This window comes from Macaca fascicularis, chromosome 2 (genome assembly GCF_037993035.2).
Source record: "Macaca fascicularis isolate 582-1 chromosome 2, T2T-MFA8v1.1".
NCBI classification, from domain to species: Eukaryota; Metazoa; Chordata; class Mammalia; order Primates; family Cercopithecidae; genus Macaca; species Macaca fascicularis.
The window spans coordinates 92,928,324-92,950,545 of record NC_088376.1 but is presented as its reverse complement, the minus strand read 5'-3'; the positions used below and the strand labels follow the sequence as shown (position 1 = coordinate 92,950,545).

The 22,222-nt window shown below is 38.0% G+C and overlaps 1 protein-coding gene across 9 annotated transcripts in view; it reads right to left on the bottom strand.

Annotated features, from left to right (window-relative positions):
* Nucleotides 1–22,222, bottom strand: part of LOC107128895 (uncharacterized) — a 785,137-nt gene that overhangs the window by 669,140 nt on the left and 93,775 nt on the right. For all 9 annotated transcript variants that reach the window (XR_012430874.1, XR_012430875.1, XR_012430880.1 and 6 more), the window contains exon 2: nt 5,953–5,993. Coding sequence is in view for 6 of the 9 variants with exons in the window: in XM_074031458.1 (XP_073887559.1) it covers nt 5,991–5,993 (3 nt within the window). In the remaining 3 variants the exon portion in view is untranslated. The remainder of the gene's footprint in view (nt 1–5,952; nt 5,994–22,222) is intronic.

The following is a 22,222-nucleotide window of genomic DNA, read 5'->3' as shown; positions in this document are numbered from 1 at the left end:
TGTCACAGCAGACTTCCAAAAACACACAAATATAAGCTGTTATGTTTTGAATATACGTGTTCCTCCAAATTCATATGGTGGAATGTAAGATCCAATGTAATACTATTAGAAGGTGAAGCTTTTAGAGTGTGATTAACTCATGTAGACTTTCCCTTATGAATGGGATTAGTATCCATATAAAAGGACTTGAGGAAACCAAGTGGCCCCTTTTGCCTTTCTGATTCTGTCACATGAGGACACACCATTTGCAGATTCCACTATGTGCTTTCTTGGAAGCCGAAAGCAGCCCTAACCAGATAATACATCTACCAGTGCCTTGATCTTGGACTTTCCAGCCTCCAGTATTGTAAGAAAATAAATTTCTGTTCTCTGTAAGTTGCCCAGTATGAGATATTTTGTTATAGAAGCAGAAATAAACAAAAACATAAACTACTTACAAAGTCACATCTTATACATAAGAATATAGAAACAATGAAAGTACAAGCATGAAAAAATAAATGCCATGCAAATGTGAGCCCAAAAATTGATATATCTTATACATTAATATATCCATAAATCAGTCAGTTAAGTAGACTTTAATGCAAAAGTCATTACTGGAGGTAAAGAGACACATTTCATATATAAAGTTTTAATTCACCAGGAAGATTAAACAATTTAACATTTGCATAAACTTAACAACCTAGCTTAAATATGTATGAAGAACTGAAAAGAGAAGTAGAAAAACCCACGATCATAGTGAGAGATTTTAACACACCTCTATCAATAGCTGATAGAACAAGCAAACATTAAATTAGAAGGGATACAAGGAATATGAAGGATTTGAAGAACGCTGTTAACAATCTTGACCTAATAGATTATTGAACAAGAATTTCAATGTCAAATGCAGTTTTTATTGAGATGAAGAGAGAATGAATTATTTGAAGTTCGTTCCTAAGATGATAGAATGTTGGATTTTGAAAGAACATGAGAGATTACTACTCAGCCTGACAAAGAAAAACTGACACCTGAAGAGGTTGAAAAACTAGTCAAGATCAAGGTTGTACATGTGGAAGGAAAGTTGGGAAAACAATTCAAGTCTGTTTCTACTGCAGAGCATTTTCCATTTCTCCAGGCTACTTCCCCACTCCTACCTGCTGTGTTTTTTTTTTTTGTTTGTTTTTTTTTTTTTTTTTTTTTTTTTGGAGATGGAGTCTCACTCTGTTGCCCAGGCTGCTGGAGTGCAGTGGCAGGATCTTGGCTCACTGCAAGCTCTGCCTCCCGGGTTCACACCATTCTCCTGCCTCAGCCTCTGGAGTAGCTGGGACTACAGGCACCCGCCACCATGCCCAGCTAAATTTTTTTGCATTTTTTAGTAGAGATGGGGTTTCACCATATTAGCCAGGATGGTCTCAATCTTCTGACCTTGTGATCCGGCCGCCTCAGCCTCCCAAAGTACTGGGATTACAGGTATGAGCCACTGCACCTGGCCCCTACCTGCTTTTTGTTGTAATGGTTGGAAAACCTTTTTTAACAAAAAAATACTGAATGTAGAGTTGTGAGACTTGTGTTTTGACTTGCTCTTAAGAACAAGGTCTCATTTTTTAAAAATATCACTGTCTTTATACCTCTTTCTCACAGCACTCCTGCCAGAATTTATACATTTACATGCAACAAATGTTATTGCTAATAAATTAACTCTACAATTTATCTTCCAAATTCAGTTTTTTGAAGACAGTATACCATAATTGTAAGTAGATAAAGACATACTTAGAGGAAAGTACCAGCTATCCAGTAAATATATATTATCTTTTATATTCAGGGCCTCTGAGTTTCCAAATTGCCCTAAGGAAACTGGTGACAATGAATGCCATCTGCAGAGAAAATCTGCAATAACACATAATTCCATTTCATTTCTTCAGAGAGTTTTATTCTCATTTTGTCTATTACCTGGTAACCAGGGAAGCATATCACTGAGACGCTTTAGGAAAAACAAATGTAAAATATATGCTTCGAAACACATTGGTACAAGTGATGGACATTTTAATAACCATTATTCTTAGATTATTTTCTCTTTAGCAGATTTTAAGTTTTGTAACTATATCCGTAATAAAAAGGTTTTTTCTTATCATCAAGTACCACGTAGGGGAGCTTATATTGAGGTCATGTATCATAAATGTTTATAAGGTTAATAAGGACCACCCAATGTATTCTTCTAGAAGCATCTTTAACATTTATCCTTTTGTGTAAAACAAACAAAATATTTGTTATGCACAAATATCTCTGGAAGGATTCACAAAAATATAACAGTGATTAAAGGCAATAGTGATTCCACCTGAGAGGGGAACTTTCGGAGAAAGAGCTTGTAGGTAGATATTTGTATTCTCTTTTGTACTGCTTGAATTTTTTTCCTGTTTTAAAAAGCAGTAAAAATAATTAAGCCATATCTATTTACAACTGTATTTTGAATGCAAAAAAAAAAATTGTACCTAGAAAACCTGATAGACTCTGCTCAAAAGCTCCTAGATCTGACAAACAACTTCTGCAAGGTTTCAGGATACAAAATCAATGTAGAAAAATCAGTTGCACTTCTTTGCACCAACAACATCCAAGCTAAGAGCCACATCAAGAACACAATCTCATTCACAATAGCCACCAAAAGAATAAAATACCTAGGAATACAGCTAACCAGAGAGGTGAAAGAGCTCTACAATGAGAATTATAAAACACTGCTCAAAGAAATCACAGATGACACAAACAAATTTTTAAAAATTCTATGCTCATGGATAGAAATAATCAATATTGTTAAAATGGCCACATTTCCCAAAGCAATCTACAGATTCAATGCTATTCCTATCAAACTACCAATGACATTCTTCACAGAATTAGAAAATACTATTTTAAAATTCATATGGAACCAAAAAAGAGCCTAAATACTCAAGGCCATCCTAAGTAAAAAGAACAAAGCTTAAGGCATCACATCACCCACCCTCAAACTATACTACAAAACTACAGTAACCAAAACAGCATGGTACTGGTACAAAAATAGACACATAGACCACTGGCACAGAATAGAGAGACCAGAAACAATGCTGCACTCCTACAACCATCTGATCTTCAACAATGTCGACAAAAATAAGCAATGGGGAAAGATTCCCTATTCAATAAATGGTGCTGGGATAACTGGCTAGCCACATGCAGAAGATTGAAACTGGACTCTTTCCTTACACCATATATAAAAATCAACTTAAGATGGGTTAAAGACTTGAATGTAAAACCTAAAACTATAAAAACCCTGGGACATAACCCAGGAAATACCATCCTGGACATAGGCACTGGCAAAGATTTCATGAAGAAGAAAATAAAAGCAATTGTAACAAAAGAAAAAACTAACAAATGAAACCTAATTAAACTAAAGAGCTTCCACAGAGCAAAAGAAACTATCAACAGAGTAAACAGACAGAATGAAAGAAATATCTCTCAGAGGGGAGAAATATCTCTCACAGAATGTGAAGGACTATTTGCACATATGCATCTGGCAAAGGTCTAATATCCAGAATCTATAAGGAATGTAAACAAATTAACAAGCAAAAAACAAACAGCACCATTAAAAAGTGGGCAAAGGACATGAACAGACATTTTTCAAAAGATATACATGCAGCCAACAAGCATATGAAAAAATGTTCAACATCACTAACCATCAGAGAAATGCAAATTAAAACCACAATGAGATACCATCTCATACCAGTCAGGATGGCTATTATTAATAAGTCAAAAAATAACAGATGCTGGTGAGGTTGTAGAAAAAAGGAAATGCTCAAACACAGCTGGTGGGAATGTAAATTAGTTCAGCCACTGTGGAAAGCAGTTTGGTAATTTCTCAAAGAACTTAAAATAGAACTACCGTTTAATCCAGCAGTCCCATTATTGGATATATACCCAAAGAAATATAAATCATTTTACCATAAAGACACATACACCCATATGTTCATCACCACACTATTCACAATAGCAAAGACATAAAATTGACATAGATGCCATTAATGGTAGACTGGGTAAAGAAAATGTGGTACATACATGCCATGGAATACTACACAGCCATGAAAAAGAATGAGATCATACCCTTTGCAGCAACATAGATGGAGCTGGAGGCCTTTATCCTAAGCAAACTAATGCAGGAACAGAAAACTAAACACTGCATATTGTGGCTTATAAGTGGGATCTAAACATTGAGTACACAGACACCAGGGCCTACTTAATAGTGAAGGGTGAGAGTGGGGGTGAGGATTGCAAAACTACTTATCAGGTACTATGCTTATTACCCTGGTGATAAAATAATCTGTATGCCAAATCCCCATGACACACAGTTTACCTATATAACAAACCTGCACATGTACCCCTGAAACTAAAGTAAAAGTTAATAAATAAATAAGTAAATGCTAAACTATGCATATATCTTTACATTTTCCCCTATCTACCCTTTTTACCATAGATCCCTCCCCCAGACTGTATGCATACAGGATCCTATGATCTCCTTATAAGTGTCATGTGCTAAACAATTATGCCACTGGAGCTATGGCTCATCTCCTAGTAAGTATATCTTGGCACTGAGCCTTATTTTCCAAAAGCAGAAAGGAAAATCTAGTACTCATCCATTCCCATCTTCTCTTCCAGAGCCTCCTTATAGACAATATCTCTTTTCAGATACTCAAAACATGAAATATTAGGAATCACATTTCCTTTCCTAGAAAACAAAGCCCCTATCTAACCATACCCCTACCATTAAAAAAACTGGCTAACCTCTGGACCTCCAGGAGACACTAAGCCACTTCCCTATGAAAGGGGAGGTACCATCACATTCTCTTAAGGACATTCAGAGTGACTCTGTGTCACCTATAACACTAGCGAGGAAAAATTCAATACTCCTGGATTGGGACCAGTCTCTCCTTTCACACCCTGGAGGTAGAGTTAGTTAACCAGTTGGAAGACTGGAGCCAGTGGACAACAAATCTCAATTTGGAAAAGCAAATTAAGCAAAAGTCCCAAGCAGGGAAGACGAAATATCATTCTCCTTTTTTCTCCATCCAGATCAGTAGGACGCATCAACCTAAGAACCTAGGAAATTGTTACTGCTTAGAATACTCAAACTAAGCCAATCTATCACTGATAACGCTGGCAGATTTATCCTCTATCTGCAATATTTTTTGTTGTTTTATTTTTCAGTTGGTTTTGAATTGGGGTAGAGAAGGAATCTGAAATCTACCAAAAACCCTAACAGAAATATTATCATGTTAAATGTATATATTGGTGATAAAACGCACCCTAATTTCAGAAACATTAAAATGCCTTGGATTGAGGGATTTTGAATCAAAGAAGAAGCATGTATTCTTATAACCCAATCAGTTCATACTCACTCCTCCTTCAATTGTTGAATTCCCTTGGCATACTTTGTCATCCCAAATCTAGCCACTCCTGAAAGCATGTTTGGTAACCAATAATCAGATAGTGGTAGATCATATTTCAGTGTCTTAAACAAGAAAAATAATAATCATGCCAACCCATAAAAAATCCTCACTAATCATACCAAATATCAGTAAAACATTCTTCAATGACTATGTAATAACTCAACAGGAATTTCTACCTAGTATAAAATGTTTAATACACCAATAGCATCATCAATGAAGCCCAATAAACTTATTGGCTAAGCCTGTTTGTGAACAGTATGCGTGGATAATGGACAGTATCAGGTGAGAATTTCTTCTTCACTATAAAAACATATTTTAAGATAAATAATAAAATAACGTCTTAAAGATAATAAATTAAACCCCAAGTTAGTATCCCCAGGAACCTGGCAGGAGAAAACATGAGGCTGATGGAAAGATAAATCCTCAGATACCATAAAACATATTTAGACAATGGAGCCAAAAAGACATGATCTTATTGAGAAAAAAAATCTAAGATGGAGACACCACTCACCCACATTCTCTCTGTCTCTCCTTTCTTCCCTCCTTCATTCACTAAAAGAAAATTGTGGAAAGAGATTAGCATCCGTTCAATGGACCATACTGCAAGCACATTAACTCCTCATAGCATTGCTACAAGATAGGTATGATTGTCCCTAGTTTGGAAATAAAACATTGAGACTCAGAAAGGTTAAGTTACTTGCCTATAAGTCAGGTCACAATGTAGCCAGTAAATGGCAGAACTGAGATCCACATCCTGTCTCACCTAAAATCCCTAGTTTTTCCCATTAATTCCACCTTTTTAGTTGTTCAGGCCAAAAGTCTTGGAGTCATCCTTGGCTCTCTCTTTCTCTGACAATTCACATCTGACCTCTCAGCAATCTTGTTGGCTTTACGTCCAAACATATTCAAAATCTACCCAGCCCCAAGGACTCCTCTGCGACCATTCTGTCCATGCTATATCATCCACTCTTCCCAGGATGACTGCAAGGCAGCCTAGTCTCCCTGCTCCTGCTCTTAACCCCTAGTCGGTTTTTAACACGTCAGAGTGATCCTAATCTACCCTAAGTCAGGTCATATCTCTCCTCTGCTCAAAGTTCTTCAAGGGCCTCCCAGAGTCATGCACAGAGGCATATGAGACCTGGGTTCATCCACACGCCCACTCCACATACCGTCTGACTCACTGCCTGCCCCTCTGTCTCACTCACTCCACCCCAACACTTTGAACACATCAGGCTTGCTCCCACCCTACAGTTATTGTACTAGTTGTTCCCTCTGTCTGGTACGTTCTTCCCTCATACGGCCACCTGATTCCTTCCCTCTTTGGGATTTTACTAAAATGTCACTTTCTCAATGAAGTCTACCCTGAAGTCACAGGTCTCCCCCACCTCATCCCTGATCCCCCTCACTCTGCTTTATTTTCCCGTGGCACTTACCCTCTCCAATATTCTGTGGAATGTATTGTGTATACGGTTTGTTGTCTTTCTCTACCCACTGTAATGTAAACTTCATGAAGTAAGGATTTGGGAGGGGGTTTTTGTTATTGTTCACAGATATATCAAGAGTCTAGAACAGTACCTGGCACACTGCAGGTGCTCAATAAATATTTATTGTTGCATACTGTCTCCAGGCCTTCCACTACCACATCAGTAGTTACTTCTTCATCTTTTAAAATACCTTTGGGTCATACAGCTCTATGAGAATCTGATGAAAGCTGTGGACTCTCTTCCCAGGAAAACACAAATGCATATTCAAACAAGTCCTTGTTTGTTTCAGTAGGTCCATGAACTTTCTGAAGACCACCATGGTGATCTAAAGCCATAAAGATATAGGCTACTTAGGTGCCACTGATAGGCCATATAGACACCGTGAATGGAGCAATAGTTTCTTTGCAGTGGAAGGCGCAAAGAACCAGGTGTCCTGTGTTATGGTAAGTGCTGGAGAAGGAGCTTCCAGAATGAGGACTTAGTAGACATAAGAGAGGCTTGGAATAATATCATGCTGGAACCATAGCAGCAGGTAAGTGGATAGAACATTCAGTGGTCTTCAAACCACCTCCTCTTTCCTTCTTCTTTGCTACTGTCATGCTGACTACCCCCTATCCCTTTACCAAATCTTGCCCTGGACTGCATTAAAGTTAGATCAGGAAGCAGGAGCTGGTCTCCCCTTGGTTGGGAAAGCTCCATAGATAGTTTTTTGGGTCTACAGTGGTGAGGGGGAAAGACACTACCAAGGAGAGGAAATTGGAAAGGTAAGAAAATTCCAGTGGCCTCCCAGCTGGGACCGTCATTCCCAATTGTTCATTCATTCATGTGTGGGTGTGACTACATCAGAGACTTCCTTAAGAAAGAGGAAAATAAATACATTTAACGGCTTTTTACTCTTCAGAGAAAAAAATACCTCTACAAATATATAATCAGAATCAATCAGAAGTGTAAAGCACTAAGAAATGCAAAAATATGTTTGTTAGAACACAAAGGATGTTTTAGAGAAGATTAATGGTCTCAGTTTTCTTTGCAATGATACCTTAAAATAGTAGACCATTGATTGAAAAATTCATGAACTGAACAGACAGAAATATTTGGTCTTTCATGTTCCATTTGCTTTCTTGAAACAGAAAAATCACTCAGGTAAATAATAAAATGAGCAGAGATGAGAGGGGGTGAAGGCACCATTCCAGTAATTGGAAAGCAAACACAAAATTCAACACAACCAGCCTCTTTCAAGTACGCTACTACAGTAGCTCTGAGAGCAGAATATAATGAAACTGAACTGAATAACTGCTTTAAATGTCTGCTTAAAGGGCCAGTGTGAAGAGAAGAGGCTGGAAAGTCCACTGATGCAAAGGAAGCAGCAGTGTGAGGGCTCAGGCAGAGTCTGTCAAGTGAGAGGGGGATGCAGCAAGATTGAGAAGATTGAAGAATCTGCCGGATCAAAAAAGCCATTGATTTCAGTAGTTAAAATTCCCCAAATATTGAAATGTTACAGTGAGGATGTCCAGGTGAATAGTAATAGTATGGATTCTTCTCAGAACCAGATGTGTAAAATCGAAGTTGAAAAAAAATCCCACAGACTGAAGATAAATAAACAGTGTATTGTTCTGTTTCTGTAAGTGACTGACAGTCCTGCGTTCCCTGTGGATGGCCCTGAACTGGGCTCTTCCCTGCAGCCCCATAATAACATTTGTTAGAAACAGGAACACCCAGTCCTGGAGAAGCACCCCCATGTTTACATGGGCCTCTCACGTCCATGATCTCATCCAGCCTCAAACAGTCCTGTGTCACCACCTTAGTGACCTTAGGCAAGGTCACTAAGCTCATAGGGTGACTTCCCTGGATCACACAATGTGAAACTGTCAAACTGTCCACTCAAAAATAAATAGGTCAGAGAACTTCATTAATGTCATATGTCTACAATCTCTTCTTCCAAGCTCCAAATTTATAACCCTAGTGAAATCCAGGCTTTACAGTGGCTCCAGGAGTTTCCGAACAAGGCAGTCCTTTGAAACACACTTTAAGAAATCTTCCCTCAGGTTTTAGATCAGTGATTCTCAAAGTGTGGTCTGTGAGCCTTTGGCATCAATACTAGTAGGGAACCCATCAGAAACACAAATTCTTGGACCTGCACCCCAGACATACTGAAATGGGAATAGTTAGGTGGTGCCCAGCAATCAGTGTTTTAACAGGCCCTCCAGGTGATGCTGATGCCCACCCAAATTAGGAAGTTCTGACTTACATGATTGAGTTTGTGTAGTAGGGAGGATAGACTTCCTGTGACATGGATGTCAGGTCCCATTTGCACACAGGGAATTCTGAATCAGGTTCTATAGGGAGAGTAGCCTTTGGAAGCAATCATAACAGTTTTGAGAGCCTATCAAAAGGCTATTCTAAGTCAAACCCCACAAAACTAGGTAAATTTGCCACCAAAATACTACCGAGAGACCATTAATGAGTGATCAGGACTTGTTTCAAAGAAAAACTAAAGGATAACAACAGAACGAATACTACTAACTTTGAAACAAACCAATGGCAAACCACCAAGCTAATTTTTCTGAAAATTTCCTATTCTCCCACAACTGAGGACAACCATTTAAAGAGCTACTAGGAAAAAAAAAAAATGGTTCCACCTCTGAAATACCAGTGACATCGTGGCATCAGGGCAGCAACAGCATTTATACAACATTGTACTGACTGTGAAGCATTTTCACATTTCATGCTTGGCACTACCAACTATCAGCCAGGGAAGGTAGGATGGAAATCACTGGCCTCATTTATAGATGAAAATATTGAGTCCTACTAAACTTTTTAAAAGCTAAATGATCTGACATTCTGAAATAGGCAAAACTATGGAGACAGTAAAAAAGAACCAGTGGTTGCCAGAGTTTGGGAAGGAGAGAGAGGGATGAAGAGGCAGAATACAGAGGATTTTTAGGGCAGGAAAACTGCACTGTATACTGTAATGCTGGATACATGGCAGTATACATTTAACCAAACACACAGAATATACACCTATAGTGAACCCAAATGTCAATTACAGACTTTAGGTGATTATGATGTGTCAGTGTAGGTTGGTTAACTGTAACAAATGTACTACTCTAGTGGGGATGTTGATAGTAGGAGAGGCTGTGCATGTGTGGGGCTAGGGAATATATGGAAAATCTCTGTATCTTCATCTCGGTTTTCCTGTGGAACTAAAGCTGCTATTTTTAAGTGTATTTTTAAAAAAGCTAAATGAATTAACAAGACTATCCAAATAATTAGAGGCAGAGCCAGGATTAGAACCCAGGTTTCAGACTTCAATCCAGACTCCTATATTGATTCCTATGACCTACTTCCTATAGATTCCTAAGAACCTTGCTGCGGGGCATATGACTGGGAGGGCACCTGGGGCATTTCTGTGTAGAGGACTATGTGCTCGCAAATGAGGCATTCCCGATAAGTCCTGCTCTTGCAAACGAAGCAGGGCGTTGGGGGCTTGTTTATGTGTAAACATCTTGAAAATCCAGAAAGTCAAGGAAAGGTCAGAAAAACAACAATGTGTCTTGTGACTTGGCAACATTCCACAAACGACTATATAAAATAAAGCAGAGCGCGCCACTGGAGGCGGCCGCCATGTTTGTCTTGTCTTGTGTTGTCTTGTGTGTTCATTCCTTTGTTTAGGAAACAGGCGGACCCCAACATCTCTGGATGAATAAGGCCCCTCCATCCCTCAACAGCAGCATAAGTGTGTGTGAAAAAGGAGAGGCGATGATTCTGGCAGTTCTGTAAAATTCATCCAGACATGGGAAAAATTTGAATGTTCTTAATTATGTCCACAGTTGTACTGTGTCACATATAATATATATGTCATTCACATTTAATGTCAGAAATTTACATTATTATTTAGCATCTTGGTTATAGTTTTACCTTCTCAATTTTGTTTCTGGAGTCTAATATTAGACTTAATATCTGTTCAGAAAATGTAAGCAACTTGGTGGGAGGGGAGAAATTCTTAGAAGCCTTTCAGAGGCTGGGAGAGTCCAACTTCAAATTCAATATTGGCCTTGGATAATCCTTAGGCAAATAAGTGCATACTTAAAAACACATAGCCTAGAAATCCTTAATATTTCCATGAAACCCTCCATTTATAATTTAGTTTCTGAGTTTCCTGTACAGAAAACACTCCTAGAGAATTACCCTGTAGGAGTAAGGGTGAAATGGTAACCAGATCTTACAAAAGCTACAGTGCAGATTCTAATTCTCCCAATAACATATTGATATTAGTATGGTTAAAGTGATCTGCTTCTACTATAAGTGCATCTGGAAACTAAAGAAAATCATCTTTGAAAATCATCCAGAAACTCTATAATTTATACTACCAAGAGTAAGGATCAAACTAAAAAACTAGACAACAGAAACAGACCATCAGGTGATCATTTATTAGATTTACCAGACACAAACTTTAAAACAACTATGATTAATATGTTTAGGAAAATAAAAGTCAAGGTGAAAAAGTTTTCCAGAGAACTGATATCTATGACAAAGAATCAAATGCAACTTACAGAACTACAAAAGAATATTACATTCTTTTCCAACAACTACATGAGCTTGGTAATGAATCTTAAGATAGCTGCAGCCCTGGCCAGGCGCGGTGGCTCATACCTGTATCCTAGCACTTTGGGAGGCCCAGGCGGGCAGATCACAAGGTCAGGAGTTCGAGACGAGCCCGGCCAATATAGTAAAACCCCATCTCTACTAAAAATACAAAAATTATCCAGGCGTGGTGGCGGGTGCCTGTAGTCTCAGCTACTCCAGAGGCTGTGGCAGGAGAATCGCTTGAACCGAGGAGGCAGAGGTTGCAGTGAGCTGAGATCATGCCATTGCACTCCAGCCTAGGTGACAGAGCAAGACTCCATTTCCAAAAAAAAAAAAAAAAAAAAAAAGATAGCTGTAGCCCCAGCCAACACCTTAATTGCAGCTTTGTGAGAGACCCTGGAGCAAAGGACCCAGCTATACTGTTCCCAGAATCGTGACTCACAAAAACTGTGAAATGATAAATGTCTGCTGGTTTTAAGACTGTAAGTTGTTAATTTGTTATGCAGCAGTGATGACTAATTCAAGCACATAGAATAAGTGAGTAAAGGGGAAAAAATTAAATGGTATGTTTTAAATAAATATAGTAGTAATTACTTCAACTGTAAATTAAATTAATATTTGTTATTAAACTGGATTATCAATTGAATTTTTATTTTAAAGATATAACTATAGGCTGCTTACAAGAGATATGCTTTAAAAATACACATGTAGAATAGTTGAAAATGCAAGAATGGAAAAAATATAATACAATGTAAACACAAGCAAAAATTATACTAATGTTTAGATATTTGGATAATTAAAATTACTTGAGATAAAGAGGGAAATTTTATAATGAAAAAAGTCACTTCACCAGGAAAATATAACAATTTTAAATTTGTACTCACTTAGAAGCATAACCTCAAAGTGTATTTTTGAAATACAATAATTTTAAGGAGAAATAGACAAATCCACAATCATAGTGGGAGAGTTTAACATACCTTTTGCAAAAACTGATAAACAAAAATCAGTAAGAATACAGAAAACGTTAATAGTGCAATTAAGAAATCTACCCTCAAGCATATATAGAACATTGATCCTAAAAACTGCAGAATATGCATTCTTTTAAAGAGTATGTACAGAATTTACTGTCATTGACCACATATCATTCCATAAAACACATTTCAATATATTTTAAAGATTAGAATTTATTTACTTATGTTCTCTTGGCCATACCAGAATTAAGGTAAAAATCAAATACCAAAAAAATTAACAGAAAATCTCCAAATGCTGCAAAGTTAAGCACCACACTTAGATAAATAACTAATGGGTCAAATAAATTTCAAAAGACATTTTAAAATATTTCATACTGAAATTTTAATAAATTACACAAACGAAGAAAATGAAAAAGTGCAATCATTACTAACTAGCATAGGCGTCAGTAAACTTTTTCCACAAAGGGTCAGAGAGTAATATTTTAAGTTTTGCAGACCATATAATTTCTATCACAACTATTGAGTTCTACTGTTGTATCACAAAAGCTGCCATAGACAACAAGTAAGTGAATGAGCCTATGTTCCAATAAAATTTTATTTGCAAAAAAAAGTGACAGGCAGGATTTGGCCTACTTTGTTGACTTGAAGAAAAACTAAGATTTGAATAAAAGAAGAAATATAATCAGAGCATACCTTTTAGCTCAGTGGTGAACAATATTTAGATAGTATTAATATGGTAAATTCTGACTATTGACTTCAGCAATAAATATAATATAATTATAATAGGAGGAGTGGAGAAGGAAAAAGAGCAAACCCACAACTATCAAGCAGGAAACAGACTGCCTAACTGAAAAAACAAGAGATTGCAACATAAGCACGTTTACAAAATACCAGAAAAAAGCACTTTTAAAAGTTTAAAGTGATGGTATTTAGGTAGTGTGCCTGTAAAGAGGAATTAGAAGAGGCTATTGGTTTTTTGTTTTTTGTTTTCTGTTTTTGTTTTTGTTTTTGTTTTGAGCAATAAAGCTTTTTAATCACCTGGGTACAGGCGGGCTGAGTCCGAAAAGAGAGTCAGCAAAGGGTGGTGGTATTATCATTAGTTCTTATAGGTTTGGGATAGGCGTACAAAGTACATTCTCAAGAACGGCGAGAATATTACAAAGTACCTTCTTAAGGGCGGGGGAGAATATTACAAAGTACCTTCTTTTCATATTCAAAATAAATCCAAAGATGCTATTTATTGTAAGTCTCATAAAACAGGGTTGTCAAAAGCACTGGCATGCCAATGTTTTCTTGTGTAATTAATTTCTTTCTACAATAAATCTATTTGGCTTCTGTTTCACCTTAGCTGTCATAGACATGTCATTTAGGTATCATATTGCCAGTATTAACCTTTTGTTTGTTAGGACATAAGACCTAAGAATCTAGACATTAATCTGATCTGATTGTTCTGTTTGTTATAGTTAGCCTGTGCTCCTTTTTTATTTTTATTTTATTTTTTTTTTTGAGACAGAGTCTCGCTCTGTCACCCAGGCTGGAGAGCAGTGGCACGATCTCAGCTCAATGCGACCTCCGCCTCCCAGGTTCACACCATTCTCCTGCCTCAGCCTCCCCAGTAGCTGGGACTACAGGCACCTGCCACCATGCCTGGCTAATTTTTTGAATTTTTAGTAGAGATGGGGTTTCACCGTGGTAGTCAGGATGGTCTCGATCTCCTGGCCTCATGATCCGCCCCACCTCGGGCCTCCCAAAGTGCTGGGATTACAGGCATGAGCCACCGTGCCTCGCCGAGACTACTGGTTTTTTGTACAAGATCATTAGTAGTACTATTTGAATCTTCAATGTGCATTTATTACTTAAATTAAAATAATTTTACATTATACAAACAAGGAGAGAGAGAGAGATCATTACAATAAAAGCACCCAAATGAATCAGGGCTCTTTGTATCCATACTCCTTTGCATTAAAACATTTTCTTCCATCAAGACGTGGAGTCTATTTCTCCACTCTCTTAATCTGGGCTGGCTTCAAGACATGCTTTAATCAACAGAACACCGGGGAGTTAGAACAGAAGGCACACCACATTTACTCATCCACAGCAATTCTGAAATCCAGCTGAACACATGTTTTCAGGTACTCTGGTTCTGGGGGCAGTGAATTTTCCTGGCTCTACAGTTTGGCAGTTGTTCCCTCATCCAGCATTTTACTCAGCCTTTGGTTCCACCTTCTAGGCTCTTGGCTCCAATCCCTGAATCATCCTTCCCTTTCCATTAGAAATGACCCATGTTGAGCTCAGTTAGAAGCTCAGAAGTTGCTTATTAGAAAGACAGAAAAAGAGGCTGGGTGCAGTGGCTCACACCTGTAATCCCAGAACTTTGAAAGGCCAAGGCGGGTGGATCACCTGAGGTGGGAGTTCAAGAACAGCCTGACCAACATGGAGAAACCCCGTCTCTATTAAAAATACAAAATTAGCAGGGCATGGTGGCGCATGACTGTAATCCCAGCTACTCAAGAGGCTGAGGGAGGAGAATCACTTGCACCCAAGAGGCGGAGGTTGGGGTGAGTCAAGATCACGCCATTGCACTCCAGCCTGGGCAACAAGAGTGAAACTGTCTGGAAAGGAAAGGAAAAGGAAAGGGGGGAAGGGGAGGGAAGAGGAGGGAAAACGAAAAATGTGCACATCCTCTGACCCAAGAATTCTGCTCTTAGGACTACACCCAACAGACCTGTTTATGCAATATATAGATACACTGTGTGTATGTGTATGCACATGTGTGTGTATTTAATTGAAAGTGTAACACTAAAGCACTAGAAATAATGTAAGTCAATCAATGGAGGGTGTTCATTGTAGTGCCTGACACATAATAGAAGCTCAATAAATATGACAATGAAAAATTGTGATAGAGTACTTACGAATTTAAACTCTCAGCCAATGGAAAAAGATCAGACACTAAAATTCACATTTTTAGCTCTAGGATATTATTTAAGACATAGTCTTTCAATATTACTCTTTCCATCTAGCTGAGTCTCTAAATAAAGATAAGATCCATTCATTCATCAAATAGAAAAAGGTTTGTTACAATGCTAGCTAAAGAGCCTCCTGAGTCTGTCAAATCTACCAGAACAAGTCACCTTCCTCTCCTTTCACTCAATTAATTAAGGCAAACTTCACCACAAAGAAACACCTGTTGTTTCTAAAAGGCCACATAAAATAAAGGGAGGAATAAGACTAAAGGAAAGATTTTTAAAACACCCAAGCTTTTATAATAAAATCAAAAGCATCCCCCTTAGAACAAAAGGAGTAAAGGTAAATATTTAAGTTAAAATGTCATATTTCTAGCTTAGCTAAAATATGGAATACACAACAAAAAAAGAGAATTTTAGACCAATATCCCTGATGAACATCGATGCAAAAATCCTCAATAAAATACTGGCAAACCAGATTCAGCAACACATCAAAAAGCTTATCCACCATGATCAAGTGGGCTTCATCCCTGGGATGCAAGGCTGGTTCAACATTCGCAAATCAATAAACATGATCCAGCATATAAACAGAACCAAAGACAAGAACCACATGATTATCTCAATAGATGCAGAAAAGGCGTTTGACAAAATTCAACAGCCCTTCATGCTAAAAACGCTCAATAAATTCGGTATTGATGGAACGTACCTCAAAATAATAAGAGCTATTTATGACAAACCCACAGCCAATATCATACTGAATGGGCAAAAACTGGAAACATTCCCTTTGAAAACTGGCACAAGACAGGGATGCCCTCTCTCACCACTCCTATTCAACATAGTGTTGGAAGTTCTGGCTAGGGCAATCAGGCAAGAGAAAGAAATCAAGGGTATTCAGTTAGGAAAAGAAGAAGTCAAATTGTCCCTGTTTGCAGATGACATGATTGTATATTTAGAAAACCCCATTGTCTCAGCCCAAAATCTCCTTAAGCTGATAAGCAACTTCAGCAAAGTCTCAGGATACAAAATTAATGTGCAAAAATCACAAGCATTCTTATACACCAGTAACAGACAAACAGAGAGCCAAATCAGGAATGAACTTCCATTCACAATTGCTTCAAAGAGAATAAAATACCTAGGAATCCAACTGACAAGGGATGTAAAGGACCTCTTTAAGGAGAACTACAAACCACTGCTCAGTGAAATAAAAGAGGACATAAACAAATGGAAGAACATACCATGCTCATGGATAGGAAGAATCAATATCGTGAAAATGGCCATACTGCCCAAGGTAATTTATAGATTCAATGCCATCCCCATCAAGCTACCAATGAGTTTCTTCACAGAATTGGAAAAAACTGCTTTAAAGTTCATATGGAACCAAAAAAGAGCCTGCATCTCCAAGACAATCCTAAGTCAAAAGAACAAAGCTGGAGGCATCACACTACCTGACTTCAAACTATACTACAAGGCTACAGTAACCAAAACAGCATGGTACTGGTACCAAAACAGAGATACAGACCAATGGAACAGAACAGAGTCCTCAGAAATAATACCACACATCTACAGCCATCTGATCTTTGACAAACCTGACAAAAACAAGAAATGGGGAAAGGATTCACTATTTAATAAATGGTGCTGGGAAAATTGGCTAGCCATAAGTAGAAAGCTGAAACTGGATCCTTTCCTTACTCCTTATACGAAAATTAATTCAAGATGGATTAGAGACTTAAATGTTAGACCTAATACCATAAAAATCCTAGAGGAAAACCTAGGTAGTACCATTCAGGACATAGGCATGGGCAAAGACTTCATGTCTAAAACACCAAAAGCAACAGCAGCAAAAGCCAAAATTGACAAATGGGATCTGATTAAACTAAAGAGCTTCTGCACAGCAAAAGAAACTACCATCAGAGTGAACAGGCAACCTACAGAATGGGAGAAAATTTTTGCAATCTACACATCTGACAAAGGGCTAATATCCAGAACCTACAAAGAACTCAAACAAATTTACAAGAAAAAAACAAACAACCCCATCAAAAAGTGGGCAAAGGATATGAAAAGACATTTCTCAAAAGAAGACATTCATACAGCCAACAGACACATGAAAAAATGCTCATCATCACTGGCCATCAGAGAAATGCAAATCAAAACCACAATGAGATACCATCTCACACCAGTTAGAATGGCGATCATTAAAAAGTCAGGAAACAACAGGTGCTGGAGAGGATGTGGAGAAATAGGAACGCTTTTACACTGTTGGTGGGATTGTAAACTAGTTCAACCATTATGGAAAACAGTATGGCGATTCCTCAAGGATCTAGAACTAGATGTACCATATGATCCAGCCATCCCATTACTGGGTATATACCCAAAGGATTATAAATTATGCTGCTATAAAGACACATGCACATGTATGTTTATTGCAGCACTATTCACAATAGCAAAGACTTGGAATCAACCCAAATGTCCATCAGTGACAGATTGGATTAAGAAAATGTGGCACATATACATCATGGAATACTATGCAGCCATAAAAAAGGATGAGTTTGTGTCCTTTGTAGGGACATGGATGCAGCTGGAAACCATCATTCTTAGCAAACTATCACAAGAACAGAAAACCAAACACCGCATGTTCTCACTCATAGGTGGGAACTGAACAATGAGATCACTTGGACTCAGGAAGGGGAACATCACACACCGGGGGCTATCATGGGGAGGGGGGAGGGGGGAGGGATTGCATTGGGAGTTATACCTGATGTAAATGACGAGTTGATGGGTGCAGCACACCAACATGGCACAAGTATACATATGTAACAAACCTGCACGTTATGCACATGTACCCTACAACTTAAAGTATAATAATAATAAATAAATTTTTAAAAAAAAATAAAATAAAATAAAATAAAATATGGAATAAATAAGTATAAATAAAGAAAAATTATTAAAGACTTTAAAAGGCAAATATTCTTGCACAAAAAATGTCAAATATAAAGCCCAGGAATTTTCAGTGTGGGCAAAGGATAGGAGGTATGCTTGCTTCTTTTTATTTTTCCTTTTTTTTGAGATGGAGTCTTGCCCTAGTTGCCCAGGCTGGAGTGCAATGGCACAATTTCGGCTCACCACAACCTTCACCTCCCAGGTTCAAGTGATTCTCCTGCCTCAGCCTCCTGAGTAGCTGGGATTACAGGCACCTGCCACCACACCCAGCTACTTTTTTGTATTTTCAGTAGAGACAGGGTTTCACCATGTTGCCCAGGCTGTTCTCAAACTCCTGACCTCAGGTAATCCACCTGCCTCAGCCTCCCAAAGTGCTGAGATTATAGGGATGAGCCACTGCACCTGGTCAGAGGTATGCTTTTTAATACATATTCCAAAAATAATTATTAATATTTAGTCATGAATTTAAATTTTTCTGTAAACTTTATATAACATTAAAGAAGAGTTTGACATTTTTGTATTCTTCAAGAAGCATAGGATAAATGTCCCATTTCAGATCTACTGAACTAGAACCTCTGATGTCTTTGAACAAAGTTTTGAGACTCACTACTAGAAAACACCATTAAATACACATCACACCAATACTATATATGAATATTTAAAAGAAATCATTTTAATACATATTAAACATTGATGTGTCATAAACATTCATTAAAAAGCCAACACACTAGAAATTGTTCCTTTCATTATTTCATAAAATGAATAATATTATTTCACATTTACATTGCCAAAACATTTATTATGTTGGTATTATTATTTAACAGATACAAATCCTAGGCTCAGAAAGGTTAAGAAATTTTCTGAGGACCACTCAACTGGAAAAGAGCATAGCGAATATCTTGGTGTGTTCTCACATTGCTATAAAGAACTACATGAGACTGGGTAATTTATAAAGAAAAAAAGCTTAATTGGCTCACAGTTCCATTGACTGTACAGAAAGCATGGCTAGGGGACCCTCAGGAAACTTAAAATCATGGCAGAACATGAAGGGGAAACAAGGCACATCTTCACGTGGCCAACAGGAGAGACAGCAAAGGGGGAAGTGCTACACACGCTTTTTGTTTTGTTTTGTTTTGTTTTTGAGATGGAATTTCACTCTTGTTGTCCAGGCCACACTACAATGGTGCCATCTTGGCTCACTGCAACCTCCACCTCCCGGGTTCAAGCGATTCTCATGCCTCAGTCTCCTGAGTAGCTGGGATTACAGGTATGGGCCACCATGCCCACCTAATTTTGTATTTTTAGTAGAGACAGGGTTTCACCATGTTGGCCAGCCTGGTCTAGAACTCCTGACTTCAGGTGATCCACCCCCCTCGGCCTCCCAAAGTCCTGAGATTACAGGCATGAGCCACTGCACCCAGCTGCTACACACTTTTAAACAACCAGATCTCATGAGAACTCACTGTCACCACCAGAACAGCAAGGGGGAAATCTGCACCCATAATCCAATCACCTCCCACCAAGTCCCTCTGCCAACATTGGGGATTACAATCCAACAGAAGATTTGGGTGGGGACACAGAGCCAAATTATATCCATGGACGTTCAAATCAAGGCATCTCATGCCAAGTCCAAGGCATGTTCTACAGCAACACACAGTTTCCATGAAGTGGTCCAAGAAATGAGGGAGCCAGAAAGGAAGCCTCCTCTGATACCACTCTTCCTTTCTCACTGGCTGTGATTATCTTTAAACATGTTCCTTTCTGTTAATATCTATCTGGAGATTTTTCCCTCTATAGATTGAGTGCATTCGGTCATTCATTCATGCTGTCTTCTTTTTAATTTCCTCAGAACCCTGCCTAATATTCTGAACAAAGAAAAAAAAATCTGCAAATGCAAGTGCTCTGGACCACTTCTTTATGAGAATAAGTTGTCATGAAAATTGAACTATGCTTCATCTCTTTACTCCTGGTATAGCAAACCTCTAGATGTCCCATTCTAAAATCTTCTGTGAAAATTTTATGTTCTTCTGATAAATAAGCCAAAGGTTCCCAAACTTGAATGTTAATCAGAAGTACCTGGGAAGCTCATTAAAAAATAAAAGACTGGACCCCAATTCAAGGCTACTGAAACTGAACTTCCAATGTCCTTGAACCAGTTTTTGCCAATCACTGCTATAAGATACCAGCAGAAATACACAAACAACTTTTATACCAAGCTGTCCATTCTTAGACTTTGTTTATGTGTTCAAATTGAGAGACTTAACACAATTTAAAGGAATCAAAACAGATCTGTAGCTGAAGGCATCCTGTCCTGGATAGGAACCAGGTAGAAAACAGTGTTAAAGGAGAGAATTGTGCCTACCTACAAGGTGGGAGAACTCTACCTGGAGTTGAAATCAATAGCCGTAGATTCCAGAGTCAGCTCTGTCCCTATGTAAGTCATAGACTAACACAGGCCTCAGCAGGTTTCTGTGACATTACTGTTTCTTTCTGACTATTCCTTCTTCATCTCCTTTGAACTTTGTTCCCTCTGCTTGTCCTTAAATGTGGCTGTCCTTTAGACTCCTGTCCTCAGTTACTCTTTGAACTATCTACACTAATCCTGCCTCATTTCAAGTCCCCATGTCTTGAATGACTTATCTACGTGCTGATATTTCCCAATTCTGTATCTTCACTTACTGTCCTCAGCTGCACTCCTATGTACAAGACCCCAGACTTACAGTGACAGTTTACAACCTTTCCTCATCACTGACTGATTTCTACCAGCTAAGGTAGAACACTTTTAACTTTTCATTACTCCTTTTTAGATAAAGACAGATTACCAGCAATAGGAATATGGTCAAGTACGTTATAATACTTATATCTAATAGAACATTACACAGCCATATAAAATGGCAGTTTGAAAAACTATGCAAAATATGGGGAAATAGAGTATATTGTTACAAAAGAGAGTAGCAAGTTTTATCTCTATTATGATTATGTGGGAGACAAGAACATGCCACCCCAAAATATGCTTCTTTGGCTTAAGGATTGTTTTGAACCCAAGGCAACTGAGAGGGCAGGAAAGCTCTCTGCCTTCTAATTGCCTAAAAGCAGGATATAAATTTAGAAAGACAAGAGTAACCCTCCTCCCTTCTCTAGCAGCGAGGACAAAGGTTAACCACTGAAGACAATATTAGACCTTATTGGCCTGGAGATGGCATCAGATGACTCAACATGAACAAGCTTTACTAACTAGCCCTTATCTGCCATTTATTTGCCTTCTCACAATTTTCTGTCCCTACAGACACAGTTCTCTTCCTTTGTTCTGTCACTATGCTAAAAATTTACTATTCTTTGCTGAAGATGCTATATAAGCTAGAATTCAAAACTACCTCTTTGAGAACTACTCAGCCCCCAGGTATTTCCCACATATATATGAAATATATTAGTAAACTTCTGTTTGCTTTTCTCCAGTTAATCTGTCTCTCGTTATAGGGATTCATTGCAACTAAGAACTCATGAGGGTTGAGGAAAAAGTTACTTTTCCTCCTCTACCATTCTAATGTAAAAAGGTCAAAAATATTGGACTAGAACTGGAAAGGAATATAGAAAATGACAGTTTATTGTTACTTAGATTTCTGGGTGGTTCTTCCCCATTAAGAGATTTCCATTATTAATTTATCATTTATGCAAATATATAGTTTATATATGATCATCTTAATTTGTTTAGTTATTCTAATCTTAATAACAAGTTTGTGGGGATAAATAATAATATAACAGCTGCTCTTTAATTTTGTAAACAGTAAGATGCTATAAAGCAACCCAGGCTGTTCTTGTAACATGTTTGCCATACTAAC